Source organism: Peromyscus maniculatus, chromosome X (genome assembly GCF_049852395.1).
Source record: "Peromyscus maniculatus bairdii isolate BWxNUB_F1_BW_parent chromosome X, HU_Pman_BW_mat_3.1, whole genome shotgun sequence".
NCBI classification, from domain to species: Eukaryota; Metazoa; Chordata; class Mammalia; order Rodentia; family Cricetidae; genus Peromyscus; species Peromyscus maniculatus.
Genome location: NC_134875.1, coordinates 31483264 through 31503668, shown reverse-complemented (window position 1 = coordinate 31503668; position 20405 = coordinate 31483264). Strand labels below are relative to the sequence as shown.

At 36.9% G+C, this 20405-nt stretch overlaps 1 protein-coding gene across 1 annotated transcript in view; it reads right to left on the bottom strand.

Annotated features, from left to right (window-relative positions):
• Tenm1 (teneurin transmembrane protein 1) overlaps positions 1–20405 on the bottom strand; it is an 827344-nt gene that overhangs the window by 559339 nt on the left and 247600 nt on the right. The window contains exon 4 of the mRNA XM_006981543.4: positions 19595–19874. Within this exon, the coding sequence (XP_006981605.1) occupies positions 19595–19811 (217 nt within the window). The 5' untranslated portion in view covers positions 19812–19874. The remainder of the gene's footprint in view (positions 1–19594; positions 19875–20405) is intronic.

Here is a 20405-nt window from a genome sequence, read left to right as displayed (position 1 = left end):
TTATTTCTTTTGACATGACCAACAATACACATTCCTGGATGCTAAGAATGGGAAAATAACTCTTTGAAAAGAAATATATTTGACAGTTTGTGAATTAAAGATATGTGTGACATGACTTGATGATCAGGAATAATATTATTTCCTAGAAAATTTGAGAATGAATTATGTACTCACTATCAGATAATTTTCAATGTGACATCAAGCAACCACCATATTTACATAAATGGAAACAAAAGACTATATAAGCCATCACTAAAAGAGAAAAATAATTGAATGCTCACTATACAACATGGTGTATAAAGAGGCAATAAGACAGCTTTTGCCCTCAATAACTTTATAGGGTAGTTAACCAAACAAGCAATTATGGTGGTAATTCTAAAGAACTATACTACCACATTGGAGGGGTATTAAACCAAAATTGCATGGGAAAAAGGAAGATGGAAGACATTTCAGAGCACATAGAGAATCAAATAAAGTCTAAGAAAGACATAGCTATGTAAAAAGAGGGAAAAATGGGTCTAGAAGCAGTGCTTCAGGCAGTGATGAACTGCAATCAATTCGGGAATGCTGTCATCTATTGGTGAAGTTATTAAGGCAACTCTATGTAGTTAAAAGGGAGGTTTATTTTGTGATGTAACTCACAAATGAAGGGAAAAGTAACAGGGTCTGGGAAAGGTGTAGCACAGTCCTGTGGTGGTATTCTAATTGTACTGAAATGTGATTTTGATTGTATGTTAATAAATAAAGTTGCCCGGGGGTCAGAGCTATTAGAGCCATAGAAAGAGCATGGCGGTGGTGGCACACACCTTTAATTCCATAGATCTCTGTGTGTTCAGGGATACAGCCAGCATTGGAGACATACACCTTTAAGACCTGGGGGGCTGTACATACAGACAGTGGTGGGGCAGTCACATGTTTGGGTTTACAACCAATGAGAAGGCAGAACAAAAGACTTGAAATGACTTACACACAGAAAATAGCTCTCTTTCGGGAAGCTAAGACCACCACACGAGGAAGGATGAGATTTTAGCTCTTAGCTCTGAACTCTTGACTTTCTCTTTTACATTGGTTCTGTGTTTCTTATTTAATAAGACGGTTGGTTACATTTACACAGTCCAGCAGTGTTCTCTGGAGAACTCTGCTCTGTCTACCTCCAGCGTCCAGGGTCCAGGAACCAAGAGAGCTGGCACATCCGGATCTCTGGCCTTCAGGGTCCTTTCTCGGCCCTGCCTTGTAGGCATGACAGCAACTGAAGCCTCAGTGGGGGGTTGGGACTTCCAGATCAAAGCTGGAACGGCTACCCACTACAATCATCAGTTCCAGAAACATTAAAGAGCCACAAGTGATCATAGCTGGAAGACTGATAATTATGTGACTGTATGGCATGCACTGCATGGGGATATGCATATTATTTTAATTGAGGTGTGTTAATTTTTTTTAAAGATTTATTTATTATGTATACAGTGAGTGTTTTGCCTGCAGGCCAGAAGAGGGCGCCAGATCTCATTGTAGATGGTTGTGAGCCACCATGTGGTTGCTGGGAATTGAACTCAGGACCTCTGGAAGAACAGCCAGTGCTCTTAACCTCTGAGCCATCTCTCCAGCCCCGAGGTGTGTTAATTTTAACATAAAGACACAATGATTTCAGTGCTCTAGTAGAAATTTTTGTTCCAAAGAAATGTTGGCTCCCAAGAAATGATTGATGGAGAAATGGTTACCTCAAAGGACAATGCCTGAGGCAGGTTGGAGAGCAAGAGGAACCAACTGAATAGGTTGTAAGAGGAGAGCATGAGGCATTACTCAATTCAATTCAATCCAACTTCAATTTCAATTAAATTCAATTTATTCAGGAAATCTTACTAAGTGTTGCTTCTTAGATGACACTGTGCTAAGCTAGTAAAGAAAAGAGCAATTTCCACCCAAATTCATGCTAGTTCAATATTCCTTATATTACACAACGCTGAATAATTCACCATAAAATACATGAAAGCCAATGTTTTAACATTTTGATCCAATTTACTAAATATTTTAAAAATCTCTGACATGTGAAATATTGACCTATATTGGAGCGTCTAGTTACTTGTTAGTGTTGGTTATATTTTATGCCTTTTAAGGACATGGCATGGGAAATCGGCTTGAAGTGCTTGGAAAACATACTAGAAAATGGAAGACAATTGTTTTTTCTTCTGTGTAAGTATGTGAATATGCAAAATGTGTGTGTGTGTGTGTGCGTGTGTGTGTGTGTTTGTGTGTGTGTGTGTGTGTGTGTGCAGGTGTGCATGTGCCACAAAGTGCATGTCGAAGTAAAATTGTTCATGAGGCTCGCATGGTAAGTATGCATACCTGCTGTGGCATCTCTCCATACCAAGAAATATCTTGGTTGCCTCAGAATTAAACAATACTCTCACATGATACTCCTCAAAACACTAATTGCAAAATTGAATTCTGGTGGAAATTGTATAGGCGATAAAAATATAGAATTGTTCTGATATGGTGGGAAGGTGAAATTTTAACACAACATATTATGACAAATGTTTGGTGATGTCACTAAAATAGAATCAAATTTTTTTGTACTGTTTTTAGAGGAGCAGATTTAGTATGGTTTTACAAAGATCCTTGACCTCTTTGTAATTAACTTTTAAGTGCTTTGAACATTGGTTTTGTGTAGCTAGAGTTTTCCTGCCTTGCCCACAGTCAGGACAAATCTCTGTCATCCGCGAGTCCCACAGCTGCTCAGACCCAACCAAGTAAACACAGAGACTTATATTGCTTACAAACTGTATAGCCATGGTAGGCTTCTTGCTAACTGTTCTTATAGCTTAAATTAACCCATTTCCATAAATTTATACCTTGCCACGTGGCTCGTGGCTTACCGGCATCTTCAAATGCTGCTTGTCATGTTGGCAGCTGGCAGAGTCTCCCTCACTCAGCCTTCCACTTCCCAGAATTCTCCTCTCCTTGTCCCACCTACTTCCTGCCTGGCCACTGGCCAATCAGTGTTTTATTTATTGACCAATCAGAGCAATTTGACATACAGCCCATCCCACAGTAGTTTTGAATATGAACAAGAGAACTATTTATCTGTGACTCTTTTATAGATTCTGTGTTTTTAATATTTATTTTAGCAAAGGCTCAAGTGTTGTTTGAAGACTTATGAGAAATCTGTTTAGCTTGTTGAAGTATCTTTCTGATGGCCCTCTTACTGCATCTAGATGCCATAAAATCCTGGATTGTATTGAATCCAGATTCTTCTGTGATTGCCTTCCAATGTACTTATGGAAGCACACTTCTAACAAAACAGGCTTCAAATTTTATGTTCAAAAGTCAATTGTAATCTCATACTCATATAAACATGCAACAAGAACTGTAAATATACATATAAGATAATCATGTTAGTAGATAATGTATGTATAACACACAAAACCCCAAACACTAGAGAAGGTCATTTAATTGTGATATCTTCCTTCCCACTTACCCTTGGCAGCTAGAACAAATAAGAATAAAACCAAATACAAAGCCACTTGTGAGCCTTCAGGTTATCTTTACTTTTATACTAAGTTGATTCTTCAATAGTTTCTAGGTTTATAGTCTTATAAAATAGAAAAAAAAAAGACTAGAACAACTTCCTTCCACACACATAGTCTTAAATTTCACATCCAGATACATCTTCATATGCTAAAGGCATGATAGAAAGAGAACACATAGAATAGCTTTGTTAGTCTGTTTTAAACTAAATTTTATTAATTGCAAAATTATCAACTTACATTTCAGTTATACAATTACTATATTTAAATGGGTTTTATTATCTTAGAATGGATCATATAGTAAGACTATCAAATATTATTCTTAGGCCATGTAGACAAAACATTTAACATGCTGCAATGTTTTTATGAAGTATGAAAATAAATGTATATAGTGATCATACTTGAGACTTTCTCTTTGAACTTCTCTAAATAGCCACTGTTATAATTTAATAAATATTTACTGAATGTGTATTTTTTTGCCAAATACTATTCCAATATCAAAAATAAATTCTAAAAGCACGATAGGAGAAACATAGCACTACCACTCTACTTGTATTTTTAAGTGAAATTGATCAGATATGTGCTATGGTCCATTGGCACAATGTACTGGCTCTGCCAATCCCGAGTGTGGATTGGAAAGAATACACAGACTGAGTATCTTGGCTGTCTGTTAGAGTTACAGTGCTCTAGGAAGCAGATTTATTGCCTTCTTTCCAAAAGGTAGTGTGAAGAAAACCATAGAGAAACAGAGTTTGCCAGCCACTAGTGCTTGGCAAGCTTAGCCAGAGCTTAGAGAACTTTAGAAGGAAAGCAACAGCACTAACAGGAGGCATTAGTATTCCTGTCAGAATTTCACATGCTGCTCTATAAGGGTTCTCTTTTGTTTTGTCTTTCATTATGATATACAAGTATGTCTTGCTTAAGAAAACACAATCAATAGAATAAATTAGACTGCAATTCTATTATAAATTGATCAACCTTGTTGCTTCATACATTCATACACAATTAGTGAATAGATGATAGATATACATGTATCCATACATAAAAAATGCACAATACGCTTAGGAATAGCTTGTGGCCATTCTCTTTATCAAAGTCACATATTACATTTTTCCAATGAGTGAAGGTGATTTTAGATCATATTTATTGATTAATCTGAGGCACCATTAGCATTTAGCTGGGCTAGATGTCAATGTGATAATTTTTTAAGTGCTCATGAGACATTGAACTTGAACCATTCGTGAGAAGACATAATTGGACTCTGGTAGTGAATCTTTGTAAATGTCTAAGCTGCAGCTTAGAAAATGATTCTTAAGGTTTGAGTGTGTCACTGTTAAATTTTTTGTCTTTGAGCTCATTTCTAACTGTCTTTTATTCCATGATATAAAAGACACAAAGGGTCATCTGCTCAAACAGACTCCAGAGTAATAAAATTAAATATTTCATGTGTTACAGGAAGGAGTGGTGCCAAAATAGCAGCGCATATGCTCAAGTTTAGACTGACGGGCCGGCAGAATCCTCAGATTTCCTTACAAAGGCTTCAAATGAGAATATTTCCAAGTTTCAGGGGACTCAGGATTTATCTTCTGTCACCTTTTACCCATTCAGAATTATAATGAGAATGAAAAGTGCTGAAACTAAATAGAAATTATTTGTGTTGGCGCTGGTTCTGCATCACAGATGACCAAAAGAGATGAATAACAGTTTTCTGACAGGATGATTTCCTGACAGGACATGTTAGCTTACTTCATACTTATGCTGTCACAGATATCTAAAACCATTTTTGACTGTTCCAATGAATAGAAGGCTGGATTTCAAACTGCCAATTCCTAACCTTCCTCAAACCTTTATAATAAAAGAGAAGCAGCATGACACAGGGATGTAATTTCAGTCCACACTATAGGCTAAAACCCAGGACGCTATGAAGGGTCCTGTTATATCTAGAACCACATCCATGCCTTTTCACATCACATTTTAGGTTTGGTAATGGCTTCCTTCCACATTCCACTGTCCTTTCTTTTTCATCTTCTGTGGTGTTTCTGTTCTTTCTTTCTTTCTTTCTTTCTTTCTTTCTTTCTTTCTTCCTTTCTTTCTTTCTTTCTTTCTTTCTTTCTTTCTTTCTTTCCTTCCTTCCTTCCTTCCTTCCTTCCTTCCTTTCTTTCTTTCTTTCTTTTTTTTTTGGTTTTTCAGGACAGGGTTTCTCTGTGTAACAGCCCTGGCTGTCCTGGAACTCACTTTATAGACCAGGCTGGCCTCAATCTCACAAAGATCTGCTTGCCTCTGCCTCCTGAGTACTGGATTAAAAGCATGCACCTCCATCACACAGTTAGTATCTGTTTTTCATTAAAATACTCTGTCTTGCTCTGGGTCTTTGTGCAAACTATATGGTAAACAGGCCCCAAAGTGGGTGTCAGGGTGGAAACAAAGATTTTCCTCAATCTTCACAGTCCCAGAGACAAACACCAACTTTGCACCTTCACTGTCCTAAAGCATTTCAGTAGAAACCAAATAACATTCCCCGCAAAGAGAGTGGTTTTGCTGACCAGGGAACAACCATTTATGTGACACTTAGGCAGGGAATCAGTTTTTATTTCCTCAAATTATGTGCATCCTCAAAGAAAATACACAATTCCCTTGAACAAAGTTACTTAAGAGAACACCAGCATTATTTCCAATATTGGTGAGTAGTTTTCAATCTAGATTTAGTAAAAAAAAAACATTAAAATTCAAGACACAGCATTAAGCAAAGTAGGTTGATGGCTAGAGAATACAGAAGAGTTACCTTCAGGTTGAGAGCAAAAAGCAAGCCAGACATGAAAAACTGACTTGGTTCTTCCTTGCTTTGATGGCAAAATGTATAATATTATATAATATATCTACAATAAATTGTTTGTTTTTTGTTGTTTTATAAAGTTAGTTAAATTGTTTATGTACAGAAATACTTCAGTCAAATTTAGCTCAATTAGTTGATCCATGTCATTTGCTGCTAAATTGGCATCCAGGTCATAAGCTGTGACTACTTATTGAATTCCTACATGACTCATAAAGAGGAAAATGAGGGTGTTATAGAGATAATACCCTTCAAAAAGATGTCTGAAGGTATAGTATCCACGCCATGCCACTACAAACATATCTCTTCCATTTTCTATTTGCATGCTTTTCCCCAAAAACTGAGTTGCAAATATACTGTTAAAATTTGCAGTTATCAATATGACTCATGTCATACTGCTTTGTTGCTTAGACACAAATTATCACCCATCCTTATTGTAGATTTGGTCCTGGTGGAAAAACTTCCCAGTTGAGGATAACAGCAGTATATCATGATGACATAAGGTCAATGAAAGGTGAGCCTCAGAGATAAAGTTCCTTGCTTGGTAGCTTTCTATCTCTGCAGACCTGTACCTTCTCCTCCTATCAGTAAAGTTTGGAGGACCATAGATTTAGAAATTTTGGAAAGGCTTCCCAAACCTGGTGGATTTTCAGGCAAATATTGTGTCTATGTTCATTTTCCTGAATAGTTTCAGGAATTTAACCAGGTTCTGAAGGCAGTTGTAGTGGGTAGCCATTCCAGCTTGGATCTGGAAGCTCCAACCCCCATTGAGACTCTGGCAACAGTCACGCCTACAAGGCAGGGCCAGGGGAAGCACGTGGAGACCCGAGATCTGGATGGGCGAGTCCTCTCTGTGCCGGGACCCTGAATGGTGGAGGTGGACCAAGCAGAGCTCCAGAGAACACCGCTGGACTGCGATACACCTTCCCGAGACCCTGCAACCTACCTTTCCCTTTGTGTAAGTTACCCACTAAATAAATCTTCCTTTTAACTAAGTGGAGTGGCCTTAATAATTTTACCAATAGGCAGTTGTATCCCACCCCCACCACACTGAAGAAATATTACTCTAGATTTTGGGAGCTAATGAAAGATCTTACAAAAATGTTATCAAATTTGTAATCTAAAAAGCCCATTGGCAACAACAAGAAAGAGAACTTGGGCTCTCCAGTCATTAGAATAAATTTAACACACAGTAAATGAAGTTGATAATCTCTTAATTCACTGTCATAGAAAAGCACTCCAAAAATAATCATAAAATTTCCAATTTTACTTTGGCACTAAGTTCTGTTTGGAAAAAATTTTAATGAAAGAATTCTGTTTAAACCTCTTAACATAATGTGGACATACTCTCCTATAGATGAACCTAGTAGTATAGTTAGAAAAAGGTAAACTTTTGTTAGTGAACCATGTTGTGTGCCTCAGCTCTGATAGGTTCACAAGCTGTGAGACTATAAAAACAGGAGCTATCAGTAAAATTCAATCTTAGATATTTTTAAGAATAATTCTCAGCATTTGGAATTAAATAAAATTTCAAAATAAAAATAGAAGTCATAATGACTACTTCCACATCATAGGACTTTGATAAGGATTAAAGGTAAATTATATATAAATCCATATAGTACAGTATCTAACATCAATGGTCATTAACATTCACCCACACTCATCTTCTATCTGATCTCATTTAGGCTCCATATGTTCATGCACTTTCCTTAATCTTATAACCTTTTCATTATTCATCTTCAGCTCGTGCTTCAGTCTACATATTCAGTAGACAACCTTGACTCTTTTTTTATCCAGTGAAATGGGAACAATAAAATTATGACCTTCCTTAACTTTTTGCCATCCTAGTTTGGAACCCACTTTCTATTACAGAAGATGCAGTGAATGTTCCCCTTAGGGGAAGTTAATTTTCTTCAAGGTTGTGGTCCTTGAAAGGTTACCCATCCTCAAGAAGATAACCCTACACACATACACATACTGACTGACATTGCTGAGTGGATTCAGCAGGAACAAAACAAAAGAAGTCATGAAGTTGGGAGTCAGTAGTGGTGAGAGGGATGGGGGGGGTGGAATTAGAACACAAGGAATATAGGGTGAATTTAACCAAAATATATTTTATGAATGTGTGGAATTTTAAAAGGAGAAAAATATAAAAATTCCTTCTATCAAGGTTCCTGACATATTCTCTTATACAGCATTATTATAATAGACATTCTGTTGCATTTATTTTTCTACTTCATCTATCTAGGCTTTCCCTAAAATCGCTAGAACTGATTGGCAGTGGAATCTCAATATTGATTGGACTCTTTCATATGCCTAGGTTCCTCCCAAGTGCTTTTTTTTTCCAGACAGGGTTTCTCTGTGTAGCTTTGGAGCCTGTCCTGAAACTTGCTCTGTAGACCAGGCTGGCCTCAAACTCACAGAGATTCACCTGCCTCTGCCTCCTGAGTGCTGGGATTAAAGGCATGTACCACCACCACCTGGCACAAGTGCTTCTAATATCCAGTCAAAATGGAAAATTTCTGGTCTAAAGTTAGGGATGATTTGCTTAACTACCCTTTGTCAAATTTTCATCATACTTTGTTAATTCTGAAGTTTAAAAAAGTATGTCATCCCTTCTTGTTAGGAAATCTCTGCAGTCAGTTCATATAATATTTCCTATTTATATTCTTCTCTGACATCTCAAGATCACTTTTTTCCTGCTCATTTTCTTGTATGCATGCATCATCAGGCTATCATGCTAGGTTCTCATTCAATGCCTGACACTTAAATGTTTAATGTCTCTCCTGTAATTATTGTCATAATTCACCAAGTCAAGTAAGTACCCACTTCTAGCTTCCAGACCCCCTTACAGTATATACTGTACGTATCAACCTTTTGTTTTCACCAATGACTATTGCTTGCTCATCAGTGAAACTTCACAATTTCACAGAGGACTTGCTACAGTCAGAACACAGACTAGAAATAGGTTTCATTGTTTACCAATTCTAATTGATTGGCATATGGTGTGTGGTAGAATTAGTGAAGTTACAGTTGGGCTCAGTAGGCAAGGATGCAATGATTAATTATGGATATCTGTCCTGCCATGGAACAGGTAGAGGGAGCCATGGCACATGTGACAAGAATACTCTGTTCCAATTTTAGATGCTCCATAGAAAAAAGTGAATAAACTATCATGGGCAATGTCACTACATAAAAGATATGATCAAATTGGAATTGTTATTAAATAGTTTGGCTAATTTTCTTTTAGAGTCTAAGTTCTTTCAGAGCAGTCATTATAACTCTTTATGGCAGAAATTCAGGACAACTATAAGCATTACATGCTCACAACAGAAAATTCATTATGTGTGATCAAATGCAGTTGAAAATCTCATTTTATGGGTCTTGTTAGCATTATATTACTCTTGCCATCTGTGATCTCTATCCCATAAATATGGATCCTGAGATTAAGAGTTCTTTCAAGATTTTTGTAGGAACTGTAATCCATGTCATCTACATATATACAAACAATAGCTTAAACTATGAATATGTTCTTGAAATAAGAACGGAAAAATGTGCTTTGCAATTTTGGGATTTTATCTACTCCTTGTAGATAATATGCAGCAACATGGTTTGAAGAACTTCTGGGGTAGGGTGAAGTGGGTCATTAACCTGGGTCAAGGAATTGGGAAAAACTGTCATGAGGATACATTTATTCCAAGTAGAATATCATCCACTCACAACTGTATGTACCCCTGGGACATACCTGATACTAAATTAGTGTTCACATATAAGTAAATAAATTAAAGGCCAGCAGCAGCAAATAGACAATTTGCTTTGCAATCACAAGTACAAATTGGCAGTTTAAATGCTTTCCACCAGATGGCAATGGTGTGAGATAAGGGTAAAACTGTAATACCCCAAACAACCAAACAACCAAACATCCTGTTAGGACAGCAAAGCAATAAACTAGAAAATAACAGGTTACAAAGACAGAATGCATATTTGTGTCAAATTTACTGTTTTATGAGTGTGTAGTACTGTTTTAGCTGTAACTGGTATTCACCATAACTCCTTTTTCTGCATTGATCATTTTTCCTTCATTATTATTTTGGAGTGAAATTGCTATACTCCAAACTAATCTTAGCCACATAGAAACAATAGGGAAATTAGCATAAGTAAAATACTTTCCTACATTTCCATATGTTTATTTCTTTTAAGTGGATTTCTTAGATACTTGATGCTACCTTTGGAAGTGAGGTTACTTGGAAACAATTGCTAACCTATCTACCTCTAGAAAAATCTATCCCTTTTGTCCACCCTGCCACACATCATACACTAAACCTTTTTATAGATGTTCATCCTGTTAATAAAGGACTAATAATAGTATAATATTGCCAATCTTTTCATTTAAAGCCTTTTGGAAGATTAAAACAAAACAACAAATATCATTAGAATCCAGCAATTCACATGCACTTGGACTTGGATGTGACAGCTGCTGACTCAGCAAATAAAGATGAAATAAAGTATTTCTTCAGTATTTACCAAAAGTTAGTCCTGAATTAGAAACAGTCAAACAAACAAACAACAACAAAAAACCATTGATTTCCCTGACAGCTTAAAACAAAGAAACCATTCATGATAAATTATATACCATTGTATTTATCCTTTTCTAATGCTATTCAGAGTGAAAAGGCTTTTAAATTCCTTGCCAACCATAGGCCATTAGAACATAAAGACAGAAATGAAGAGAATCTAAGTAGTTTTAATGTGGCATTATTTTCACATTTGACCCCCTGATGTAGGTGTGCAGTGTATGAAAAATGTGGTTTGTTTTATCCATTTCCAACCTAAAAGGAAATGACTGTCTGAGAATCTATGATCCATATCCATAAGATCCATAAAACATATGTGATGAATACATACAATTTTATGTGTCATTCTAAAAAAATAAGTTGGTCTCAGCTTTACCTAGATTAATACAAGTTACAAATACTGACATGCATTTTGACAGTTAATAATGTTTTCTCTGAAATAAAATAATGACATAGATTCTAGTCTTTACAGAAAAGAAAATTTAACTTTTTTTGTTTAATATAGGATAATCCATTTCTCTTCATAGGTGCCTCTACTGATCAGTAAGAAAGATAAAGACAATGGCACATGAGATCTCAAGTTTTCAGACTTTTAGCTTTCTGATCCTTTATATTTTATCTTAGATAAATCAATTCACTGAAGAATGGTGCTAGGTGAAAATATAAGTACATTTAAACTGTGTTTATGTCATTTCACAGATGATAGATTCAGGTTTTTGTCCGTGGCCCTTCTAGCCTTACCCTACAAAATTTCCCTGAGTAATCTCATCTATCCCCAGGCATATTTTGCTCTAAAACACTAATATGATCAAGCCTACATTTATCCCTAGCCTCAATCTATCTTGAACTCAAAAATATGCATCTCCAACTACCTGTTGGAAGATCCATCTGCTGTCACACCATCATCTTAAATGTAACATGGTCAAAATTAAGATTATCATCTTCCTTTCCAAACCCAGTGCATTTCTTATCAAATTGATCATCATTCTCACAATTTCTAAAACTTGAAACTTCAGACAGATCTTGACTATGCTGTGTTTTGCAAATTCAACCAGCAATCAGTTGCCCAAAGCATATCACTTCCATTACACAAACATTTCTTAAGTGTTTCTTTTCATTGTAGCTATGAGTCCTTCTCTTCATGACATTCTTTGCTGTGTGGTAATTTTGTGACCTCAGATTCCACCTCCCCCTGCCATATTCAGTTATTTTCAGTTACAGCTACTCTTCTGCTGTGGGATGGTCTGTATGTCAAATTACTCTGATTGGTCAATAAATAAAACACTGATTGGCCAGTGGCTAGGCAGGAAGTATAGGCGGGATTAAGAGAGAGGAGAAAAGAAAGAACAGGAAGGTGGAAGGAGACACTGCCAGCCACCGCTATGACAAGCAGCATGTGAAGATACCGGTAAGCCACAAGCCACGTGGCAAGGTGTAGATTTATGGAAATGGATTAATTTTAGATATAAGAACAGTTAGCAAGAAGCCTGCAATGGCCATACAGTTTGTAAGCAATATAAGTCTCTGTGTTTACTTGGTTGGGTCTGAGCGGTTGTGGGACTGGCAGGTGACAAAGGTTTGTCCTGACTGTGGGCAAGGCAGGAAAACTCTAGTTACACTCTTCTCTTAAGCTATCTAGACATTTATAATTCTCTTGTACATTGCTCATTATAAAACCTATAATCTAAGATTCCATTCTCCAATAATTTAATATTATCCATAGTGATATCTTAAGACAACAATTGAAAGACTAGAACTATAAATAATGACACAGCATATTATATACATATATAATTTTCTATGTATACAGGCATATAATAGAGTTTGATTTTAAAAAATAAGAGACCAACAACTATAACTAACAGTAAACTGAAAAATTCTATAATAGATGTCTTGATGTGGTCTCTCTGGCTGAAAAATTCTCCTTGTATATTATGCTCATACTTCTTGTGATGCTATGAATGAGGACATGAAATGAAGTAAATGGCATTGACACTGTGAAAAATGCTAGACAAGGGCCAGATGTGTGGTGTTAGGTCAGAAGGAGCCACTGAGCCATGATAGATTCAATGGTTTGATGTCAGGCAATAGAGAATCTTCATGGTTTGGAATGCATGGTAGATGAAAGTTGTTTTGTTTTCTCCTGCAGGATACATTCAGAAGAAAAGTGTTGTTTGGTTGGAATCTCCAGCTCACTCCTGCTTGATCCAACCATTCCTCCCTTTCCAAACCCTGCCCTCTCAAAGTCCACTTCTGAGGCAGAGGCTCCACCCCTGAAGTTGCTCAAGACTCTGCCTAAAAGCATACCATACTTGGGTACAAACCGAGTCTGTGGCAGACACATCACCATCCCTTAAATACAGGGTATTTAAGCTCCCTTCTTTAGACTGGCCATGCAATTTTTCTCCTACCCCCTTCATTTGCCTTGATCTCTGGGGGCTGAAGGGTCACCTAGGAATGCTTTGCCCCAATAAACCTGATCTTTTACTTTTAATTCAGCTTGATCTGGCTTATTGCATAGGGGAAGAAACCTATTGTCAGGGTATAGAAACATACCATCTAGAAACTTATCAAGTGTAATTATAAATTATCCACTTCGGTTATTACATTGAGAATCATTTCATGTAGATCTCATCCATTTCTCCGTCATTGGGTGATCCCTGTGTCTTTCTTGGGATCCTGTTTTCCAGGTAGCCTCCCTGGTGATGTGAGTAGCAGTCCAGTCATCCTTGTTCCACATCTAGTATCCTCCTATGAGTGAGTACATACCATATTTGTCTTTCTGAGTCTGGGTTACCTCACTCAGGATGATTTCTTCTAGATCCATCCATTTGCCTGCAGACCTCATGATGTCATTGTTTTTCTCTGCTGAGTAGTATTCCATTATGTATATGTACCACATTTTATTTATCCATTCTGTAGTTGAAGGGCATCTTGGTTGTTTCCAGGTTCTGGCTATTATGAACAATGCTGATATGAACATAGCTGATCAAGTGTTCTGTGTGGTATGATTGAGCATTCCTTGGGTATATGCCCAAGAGTGGTATAGCTGGATCTTGGGGGAGATTGATACAGCCCGAACTGACCTACTTTGGTGATGGGATGGCCAAACACCCTAATTGTCATGCTAGAAACCCCACCCAATGACTGAGGCAACTGATGCGGAGATCCACGGCTAGGCCCCTGGTGGAGCTTCAGGAGTCAGTCCAATTAGCGAAAAAGAGGAGGGTTTATATGAGTGAGAATTGTTGAGACCAAGGTTGAATAAAGCACAGGGACAAATAGCCAAACAAATGGAAACACATGAACTATGAACCAATGGCTGAGGGGCTCCCAACTGGATCAGGCCCTCTGAATGGGTGAGACAGTTGATTGGCTTGATCTGTTTGGGAGGCATCCAGGCAGTGGGACCGGGTCCTGTGCTCATTGCATGAGTTGGCTGTTTGAAACCTGGGGCTTATGCAGGGTCGCTTGGCTAGGCCTTGGAGGAGGGGACTGGACCTGCCTGGACTGAGTCTATCGGGTTGATATCAGTCCACGGGGGAGTCTTTGCCCTGGAGGAGGTGGGAATGAGGTGTGGGCTGGGGGGAAGGGGAGGGAGACGGGAGGGGGGAGAACAAGGGAATCTGTGGCTGATATGTAGAACTAAATTGTACTGTAAAATAAAATTAAAAAAGAATCATTTCACTAATTTTATTCTTTCCACAATTCAAAATTTATTAAATAAAAATAATTTCAAAAGGTTTAGCAGTTTCAATAATAGCAAGTTGTCACTGTACCTTGTCTGCCTTCTTAGGCCAGCTGAGGTGAATGCAGGTTCTTATACTTCAATCATCTAAAGTTTTATTTTTAATTTTAATTTTTTGTTCTTTGAAAAAAATTACACATACATGCAATTTATTGCTGTGGGATGTTAATGTATGTCCTGTGGGAGCCCTTCTTGGGTTCCTTGTGGTGTTATCCAGCAGGTCTGCATAGAGGATGATTAGGACCATGGGCCTGAGTGCAGGTGTCTGAGATGGTCTGCACTTGGCTGTACTGGGGGATGGTCTGTATGTCAAGTTGCTCTGATTGGTCAATAAATAAAACCTGATTGGTCGTGGCTAGGCAGGAAGTATAGGAGGGACTAACAGAGAGGAGAAATAAAAGAACAGGAAGGCAGAGAGAGACACTGCCAGCTGCCGCCATGACCAGCAGCATGTGAAGACGCGGGAAGCCACCAGCCACGTGGCAAGGTATAGACTTATGGAAATGTATTAATTTAAGATAAAAGAACAATTAGCAAGAAGCCTGCCATGGCCATACAGTTTGTAAGCGATATAAGTCTCTGTGTTTACTTGGTTGGGTCTGAGCGGCTGTGGGACTGGTGGGTGACAGAGATTTGTCCTGACTGTGGGCAAGGCCGGAAAACTCTAGCTACAATTTATCCCGATCATATTTACCCCTCACTCTCTACTTCCAACTTTCTCTAGGATATTCTGTTTATAATTTCTCACACAGAGTTTAAGGAATGTTATTACACCAGAAATAGTCAATAACTTCCAACATTGCATTATGTCTACATTAAGATTACCACTGAAAGATGATCCAGGGCTGGGAACATAGCTCAGTGGTACAGAGCATACCTACTACATGCATGTCTCCAGCACCACTGGATAATTTTTTTCAAAAGAAAGATTTTTTTCTAAAGCTAAGCCAAGTTGACTAAGTGCCAGGTTAGAATATGTAGCTTTGATGGACCAAATAATGCCCTGGTCAAGGAACTAAGGTAAAACTACAACCTTGACATTTTAATTTTTATAATGAACAGATTTAGGATGGCCAAGTGCCTATTACATTGTTAATAGGGTTTTAACTTCCAACCCTTCTGCTTCTAAATACTGTTTTCACTTCTGGGATAAACATTTATAGAACCATTCCAGAAACAAGATGGCTGTTACCAACACATTTTGATTATGTTGCCAGATCATTGGAAGATGAATTTGTTTTTGTTTTAGAGAGAGAGAGAAAGTGCTCTTTACTATGCATTCTATGTCTGGCTTTATCATGCCCTTTGTAGTGTTATGGTATAGAACTGAGTTAATGTGTTGTAGCATGTTTTATATCTTAGTGCTTCACCAGCATGTTTATGAACACTGTTTCCTTTGAGCATCATCTTAGAGAAAGCTCAGTTTCATTGCAACCAAAGCCTGTTTTGGGTGGACCTGCTTTCATTAGACTCTTCATGTCTGCTACAAATGCTGCAGTGATTGTTATCAGCAGAAGCAACCCTCTCCATCAATTTGTATACTTTTCAGTCAAAAACTATTCCTGAATCCATATCCTCACTCCTAACTTTTAGCAAATAACCTTGTATTACTTATTTCTTAAAGTAAGTCTTCCTGTAGGTTCAATACTTTCTGGCACAACATGTTCCCAAGAGTCAGAACAAATTTTCTGTTCATGTCTCTTACTCACAAATTTGATGCATTTTTTCTCTTTACTAAGCACTTATCATGCATCTTGGCTGTAACTTAAGCAATTTCATGTGTAACTTCAAAACTAGTGTGAATTTCTTATTCTTTCTCCATAATTTCATAGATTTGTTCTTACTGTAGTTCTTAGCAACCTCAGCTTATGATTTTTTTCATTAAAAATTTAAAAATCAAGACCTCTTACCTATTCATTTAAAGAATATCCTTTATGATTTGGGGGTGGCATATATAGTTGACAGCATTCTACTCTTATACTTTGGAGTATTTATTAAGTAAATTACCTGAATACAAGCCCCATAATGTCACACAGTTGTACCTTTAACTAGAATTATACATAGCTAAAGGGAAAGGGAAGATATCATATATAATACAATTGTATTGGACAAAGTGATGATTTCTACTTGAAGTGGGACACAGATGGTTGTTAGCAAACTTAATTAGGCTAGTTGGAATGATTTATATTGGAAAACATATAAATGGCTTATTTATAAAAGTTTTCTTTTGTTATTTTCTGTACCTGGGTTATGTAACTAAAATCCATTGGAAAGTCAAGCTATGCCTTGGGAGGCTATTTCAGAAGCACTTATCACAAAATTGTACTGATTTGTTTGTATAGCTATTTTATCCACCATTTATGAGTTTCCAACAAGCAGTAAATTTTCACCTCCAACATAGGACCCAAGGTCTGGCTAACATTAAATGCTAAACAAAAGCTAGTTGCTTAAAATACTCTACTGAAAGGAAATTAGCATGACATTAGAGAAGAAAAACTGTACTCATCCTAAATTTATTTTGATCACACTGCACAGTGTGAGGCTGACCATTTCAATACAGACTTAGCATAACATTATTCATACTTTTAGAGACATAACTGAGTGTTCTTTTGTTTGTTTGTTTGCTTGTTTTTTTCAAGACAGAGTTTCTCTGTGTAGCTTTGCGCTTTCCTGGAACTCACTCTGTATCCCAGGTTGGCCTTGAACTCACAGAGATCCGCCTGCCTCTGCCTCCTGAATGCTAGGATTAAAGGCATGTGCCACCACTGACCGGCTGAGTGTATTCTTATTTAAACTCACAGAACCAACCATTTTATTCCACGACCCACAACTTACAATTATGAGTTTGTCTTCTGTCAAGACAAATTTACAGAGTAATGTTTTAATGGAACTATCCAATTCTTAAAGAATAACAGAGACTCCAAATAATGATAAGAATAAAATTTATCAGTAGTGAGTTGGATTTAGTTTGCACAAATATAAGTCATTAGCTCAAGACATGGCAGAATAAAAGAAATTATTTGAAAAGACATTTATAACACTTTTTGAATTATATTGAATCATAAATGAATAATGCAGTTGATATTACAAATGTGAATGTACATTTATATGTTAGTATATATCAAATCATTTACTCAATTTAGAGTTTTTGTAAATGAAAGATTTTAGAGTGCAGTCAGTTTAATTTGTAATATTGTATTTGATGTAGTGCAGCTTACAAATAATGCTATCACATGCATACACTAATAAGACAATCATAGACCATATATTATATGTGAGTTTTACAGGAAAACAAGATCAGTAAAGAAATCCTTATCCTCATCCTCATTGGGTAATCATTTTAGAAAAAAATGTCCATAATGAGAGTGAGAAATACTAATAAAATATCCTTAAACTTCATGGAAGAAGAGATTTTCTACACAAAGCAAAAGTTTGGTAGTAAAGTGATAGTGAAAGAGAGTTGAGAGTGAAGGATGTTTTTAAGTCAGGCTGTGAGTGACAGGTGAACACAGCCAGAATAGGCATTCTAAGAGTTTGGACAGGCATCTGGAGATGTAGCTGGGTGGTAGGGTGCTTACTCAGCATGGATAAGACACCTCACTTATCTTTTGCATTTCTTCTATTCCCCAAATCTTCTGCTGCCAAGAAATAGTAAACAACATAACAAAAGGCTAAAGGGGGATGTAGGGAAGTACAAGAAGATCAGTTAGATATGTTTTTTAAATACTCTGAGTGCATTGCAGATGTAAGGATCATGCAACATGTTACACAGAGAATTTTTGGTGGATGGCTAGAAGAAAGGCAAGTATGAGCTAGCTGATGTTCAACAATGTAAACAGGTTTGTAATTGAGGGTATCGGAATGACTCTCTTCTTTTAGTTATACTGAATTTAGAGTCACTGATATGTTATTAATTTAGAAATATCCTGCAGGTAATTGCACATTTCTGATTGTAATTTACAAAGGATATTAATACTGAATGAGACTGTAACTTGGGAACCCCTAAAATACATGTGATCACTGAAGTATTTGAACAAAAGAATTCAAAGGAATGATATGAGCATGAGAATTCTCCAGTGGGCCTTTTAAAAGTGTAAATTGATAGGTCCTGTATCCAGGTTATCTAAGGTAGGCTGAGAATTTCAATCTTTTGTAAATTCTCAGTTAATACTAATGCTACTGAGTTAGGAGTACACCTTTTGAGGACCACTCTCCCAGATATACCTGTTTAAAAATAATGTCTGTGTGTCTTAACCCTACAAATAATCTCTAGCCATGTCAGTCTATTTTTCTATGTAGTTAATTGAAATAAAAGGAATTGTATTTCTAGATCTCTGATTTTGTTAAACACTTTATGCCTTTCCATAATTGAGAGACCAGAGTAGCTGAAGAATAGACTGCAAAATACATCTGTGTTTATTAAAAGGAACTCTCAGTATTCTTCATTTCCCTATAAGCTACCTTGCAAAATGTTTCTACATTCTTTTCATAGACTTTCTAGCCCCTTGTTTGGTGGTCTCTACTAGTCTGGTTCACTTTTTTAACAACCAAATATTTATTTGAGACTCCTGTCCCAAATGGGCAATGGCTTGAAAAGCACTTAGCTGTTTACTTTATGTCTTACTATAAATTATTTAATCCTTCAGTCTGTAAATGGCTATTTGTAGGATTAGACAATTTCTGAAAGCTCTGATAAGAAGATTGTTGCATCCAAATTCATGCATAATCCGTAAAAAGCACATGTTACCTACAACCTCAGCTGGGTTCTCATGTGGAACAGATTCACTAAGCATATGTGTGCAGCAGGAATTATTAACTAGTTAACATCAGCAAATTTGTCTTTGACACATAGGTTTATGCATATAAACATTCCCTAATGAGAAATAATATTAGTTATAAAAATCCAATAAAACCCTACCTTGAGTAGATTTCTCCACTTCTTTCCTCTTTCTGCTCTGGCTATTGTAATTCCTCCTCAGCTCTTGGTTATACTCATGCAGAGTTTCCCTGGAGTTGAATGACTGTCTTGGTTTTCTCCCATCTTCACTTTCATCAGAAGAACTGGTATAAGCTAGATCCATTTCATGCTTGACTTTGGACAGAGGCTGATAAGGTTTGCAGTCTGTTTGCTCCATCTCTGATTAAGCAAGCTCAGTTTCATGAAAAAAGGATAAGGAAGTTTTTTAATGAAAGCAGTCCTGGAAGAGAGAGAAAAACATGAGCCTTTTTAGATTTGTCCTTTTGCAAGGAAACACAGCTGGCAGATTCACAATTGGTCTGCTAATACTATCAAAGGAGTGAAGCAAAAGACAAAGTAGATGACATGAAGCTAGCCGGAGGCAATAATAACACTCTGTGCTGCATGCATACGTTGTCAAGCATTTAGGATGAAGCTAGGGGTTGTAGCATCCGAAAATGCTCAAAGTAAAAGAAGGGCAGCTTACAAAATATTTGCATTGGAATGCAAACAAAGGGCAATGCTTCTATGATATTAGAGTGTGTTTTTAATGTTAAAGACAGTGGTTAGATTAGAAAACATTATGAGATTTGAAAGTGGTCAGGAGTATAAATATTAACCTAGCACAATTCACATTTAAAATGAAACTAGTGAGAAAACGGCATTCACAAAGAACATTTCTTTGCCTCTGGTTTTATATTACATTTAAGACTAGACTCTGAGGATGGGAAGGTTTCTGAATGTAGAAAGGCAGCTACCAAAGCTCATGAAA